The following is a 4,695-nucleotide window of genomic DNA, read 5'->3' on the forward strand; positions in this document are numbered from 1 at the left end:
TGGAGCAATGTTCTGGACAGAGAGAAATGGGACTAGGGGGGCTCTTATCGGAGTATGCAACATACTATTAGAATGAAACCCTTATCGGAGTTTGCAATAGAATATTAGAATGAAACCCTTATTGGAGCTTGCAATAGACTATTAGAATGAAACCCTTATCGGAGTTTGCAACGTCCTAGATCTCCCTTTGGTCAATCAAGCCATCCTTCCAGTTTAGCCAGAAAACCTAGGTGGTTTACCCAGACATTACAGGATGCACAGGAGCAAGTTGGAGCTCCTAAGACTTCATTTCGGGTAAGTCATCCCCCTAATCAGTTTCCGAATTATGTCTCACTGATGTCTTCCATCATTGATGCACGACCTTCTAGTTTTGAGGAGGCAGCAGGTCAGTGGGTTTGGCAGGATGCCGCAGCCTTTTGAAGATATCAACCCCCCAAGGAGTACAACTCCATCATGAAGAATGATGTGTGGGAGCTTGTGCCTAGACCAAAGGGGAAGTCAGTGATTGACTCCAGGTGGCTGTACAAGGTTAAGCATGCAGCAGATGGCAGCATAGAGAAGTGAAAAGCTCGATTTGTGGCTAGAGGATGCGAAAGCATGCTCGACTAACATGAGAGGATTATCCCAAAAAGAGGTAGTTTACTAAAAGGATCATTTTTGCTCCTGTTGCCAAGTATACCTCTACTTACAGGAAGTTTAGAGAAACTCATAGCATGGTGCAAAGTAGAGTTGGCCAGAGAATTTGATATGAAGGACATTGGCTTGATGCACTATTGATTAGGTCTAGAGGTGTGGCAGAGTCTAGGTGAGGTCTTACTCGGACAGGGTCAGTATGTAGTTAAGATTCTTAAGATATTGAAGATGATGGACTGTAAGCCCATGGCTACTTCTATGGTAGAAAATAGGAAGTCATTTGCTTATTCATATTCAGATTTGATTGATCCATCTGTGTACAGGCAGTTGAGAAGTTCCCTCATGTATCTGGTAAATACCAGACCTTCTCTTTTTTTGCAGTGAACACCTTGAGCCAGTATATGGTGGAGCCCAGGTAGGTTCATTGGGTTGCTGCAAAACATGTGCGCTGATACTTGAAGGGCACAATGCATTGTTGTCTTAGGTATGTTGGTGATGGAGAGTTGGTGCTGCATGGGTTTACAGATTATGATTGGGCAGGTAGTGCTACTGACAGGAGGAGCACTTCAGGGTGTTGCTTCAGTTTGGGTTCATGTCTGGTTTCCTGGTTTAGCAGGAAGCAGGCTTCAGTTACACTTAGCTCAGCAGAGGCAGAGTACATGGCAGCCAGCTCTACTAGTTTATAAGCCAGATGGCTTCACAAGCTATTAACAGAGTTTACAGATAAGACTTTGGACACTACCGTGATTGACTGTGACAATCATAGTTGTCTCAAACTCTCTGAGAATCCAGTGTTCCATGATTGTTCCTGGCATATTGATATCAGGTACCACTTCATCAGAGACAGGGTCTAAAAGGGAGCAGTGGTTCTTCAGTACATTCCTACAGATCAGCAGGTTGTAGATATATTGAGAAAGCTCCTGGCAAAGGGGAAGTTCGATATGTTCAGGGAAGGACCTTAGTTGTCTAAGGTATATCGCTCGATCCACCCACGAAGCGCTTCGTCGTAAGTACCATTTGCAACATGTTGGGATAGCAGGGCGTCAAGGTGGCAGTACTCACTCTGTCTGCCTATTCCGGTGTTTCGTCAAATGCCTGGCATCTATCCCATATTATTGTATAGTGACGTGACTAAACCCGCAGTTGGATCAGCACCAACATACTCACTAGTTCCATTATAACCCATTGTATTGGTTTGAGACACTCGACTGAAGGGTTTCCGACAGAGTAGCTATGTGTTGTGATTACAAAGCTAATTGCAATTAGTTGCAACACATGCCATCTGGAAATAAGTGGCGGTTTCAGAACTTGCCTGGATGGAAGTTCAGAACGAATAAGGGCACTTTGAGGGGAAGAAAGAGAAGGGCCTTATTGGACCTTACTTTAGGTGTTATGTCCCAGAGACTCGCTCGTATCTCTAGTTACCGACATTCCACGTTTTCTTCAATTATATAAAAAATGATTACCAATTACCTATGTTATAGAGATCCAGGAAAGTATGTCTTTTCATGGCCCAGCTTTCAATATCCCTCACCATATGAATAGTGAGTGACTTCGTCCCTTGTTTTCCAAATTATGGACCTTTAGACTTCATTAAGTTTGTTAGCTAAGTGGGATGGTACTAGTGAAAGCCCATAGATGAAGTACAGGGAAGACAGGCCTTGATATGTATCTGTACCAGTGAATGAAAGGCTTAAACGTAAGCCATTCTCTGGTACAGATACATATCAAGGCCTGTCTTCCCAAGTCTCTAATCACTTAAAATTTAAAATTTAATTAATTTAATATTAAAAAAAACCATCGTGTCTCGTACAGTAGTTTATTAAATTTGTGCATCTTGATAAGTTACTATTTATTCGTGACCAATTTCGTACTATCTCACACAATTACTCAGAGTGTTTAGACATTTACATTTGCAACTTCTTCCACTCTGGTTCGATGGGTCCTAGATTTTTTCTTTCGGCCATCATCGCCATTGTCGTCCTCCTGTTTGCTGCACGTGAAGGTGAAGTAAACATGGTGTTTTATATTCATGATAATCTGACTGGAAGCGAAGTGACGGCCATCCCAGTTGCGGGATTGAATGGCTCGTCTTCAAAGCCGGGGAAGTTTGGAACCATCGTAACTATCAGCGATGTTATAACCAGACGACCGGAAATCAGCGAATCCGACTCCGATAATATTATCGGTCGAACGCAAGGAACATACGTGAATACAAACCCTGTAACTGGGCTTGATTTTTTAATGGTTTTCACCTTAATCTTTGAAGATAAGAAGTACAGCGGCAGCACTCTGGAGTTCCAGGGAACGGACAGGTTCGCTCAGCCGCGCCGCGAGTATGCCGTGGTGGGCGGAACCGGCAAGTTCAGATTTGCTCGTGGTTATGCAGTTGTTACCACAGAATACCTTTTTGGCAGTCATGCTATTCTCAAATTCAATGCCACCATCCGTACTAATTAATTATTTTACGAATTAGCCTCTTCTTGATATGCTCACAGTGTTGCCTTCCAACCACCCTACCTCTTTTCCTCAGTGCTATAAATGAAGTCCCGAAGGCACCCGTATTGCAGAAAGGGCAGCGACACAGTCTACCTTGAATTTGCTGCTGGCTTTTTGCGCCTGATGATTCGGAAAGCACCGAGGATCATGCCATAATAAAGAAACAGTTTAAGTTATTATTGCCAGTTCGGGGATATAGCATGAGCTGTGTGTATCAGTTTATTTCAACTCTCTACATTTTTCTACTTCAATTTTTTCTTATTTTTTATGAATTAAAATATAAATTAATATAATAAATTTTATGATAAAATTAACCGTACTATAATAATATGAATTCTTTATATTTCTATTTTCCCGAAAAAAGAAGCGACCCCTTTTCATATAGATCATATTTATTTTAAATAATAAAAAGAGAATCAAATTGTCGGAAAATTAATCCCAACCACGTGGTTTATTAAAGTGAAAGCAGCCATACTTACCAAATAGATGTTTTCAAGTTGAAGGACAGATTAAATGAAGTTCTCAATAGGAGTATAAATTCTCAATTTTGAAACACACATCAAGTAATTGAAAAAGAATGTGTATTTAATGAAGGATTGATAAAAACTTATGGGAAAATATTCACTCAGCAACATAGAAAAACATTTTTCTCTATAGTCGTCCATCTTGTGTCTTAACATTTTGCTTTGTTATGTATTAATGAGTCAAAATTGTATATTTTGAAATATATGTATATAAAAGTGTTTTGCATAGTCAAGGGTGTAAGTGCGAAAACTCAAAAGGAGAAAATCCTAGAGAAAATTTTGGTGAGGGTGTGAAAACAAACCATTACTAGGATTTACATAGAGTTACTTTGCAACTCCTCGTGAAGTGTAAATCACAAGTAAGAGCTTTTATTTACTTGGTGAAGGAGCCATGGTCTCCATATGAATGTATTTGATGCATTAAAATTATAAGCCAAAGTTTTATTGTGTTGCTCCATTTTTACCTACTTTGCTTTGAGTTAAGCTAAAGCTTTGAGGGAAAGACTTTCTTCTATATTGTGTTGCTCCATTTTTACTCTGTTTTTACTGTGTTCTACTCTGCTATGAGTTAAAAATAAGCCTTCGGTGAAAGGCTTTCCTTTGCCGCGAATCTTTAACTTGGTATCAGAACCCGTGAAACTTTGTTAGTATAAGAACAAGTGTTTTTTACTAGGAATTAAAAGTTGTTTTAAAAGAGGACTTTTGGAGCGTATTTACGAGCACGGAGCAAGTTCTTTTTACATTTAGAAATGACAGCATATTTACAAGGAGGGAGAGTTTTTTTTAGATTTAGAAATGGCTGCATGAAGCTTGACTAATCCTCAGATACCTCAGTTTAATGGCAAAAATTCAGATTGACTAATCCTCAGATACCTCAGTTTAATGGCAAAAATTATGACTACTGGGCTATAATAATGAAGGCTTGGTTTTCTTCCCAAGATATTTGGGATTTGGTGGAGAATGGGTTCCAAGAACCAACATATACAATAGCATACAATGCCTTGTCACAAGCTGGAAATGGATTTGTTGAGGGACAACA

At 39.9% G+C, this 4,695-nt stretch overlaps 1 protein-coding gene across 1 annotated transcript; it reads left to right on the forward strand.

The window, feature by feature from the left end:
- Window positions 1-2,571: 2,571 nt before the first annotated feature.
- On the forward strand, window positions 2,572-3,093 carry LOC149155066 (dirigent protein 11-like). The gene has a single exon (XM_089445550.1). The coding sequence runs from the start codon at window positions 2,572-2,574 to the stop codon at window positions 3,091-3,093; it is 522 nt and encodes a 173-aa protein (XP_089301676.1).
- Window positions 3,094-4,695: the final 1,602 nt, after the last annotated feature.

This window comes from Pinus tabuliformis, chromosome 9 (assembly GCF_031772625.1).
Source record: "Pinus tabuliformis cultivar Carrire ecotype Pingquan chromosome 9, CPIR1, whole genome shotgun sequence".
NCBI classification, from domain to species: domain Eukaryota; kingdom Viridiplantae; phylum Streptophyta; class Pinopsida; order Pinales; family Pinaceae; genus Pinus; species Pinus tabuliformis.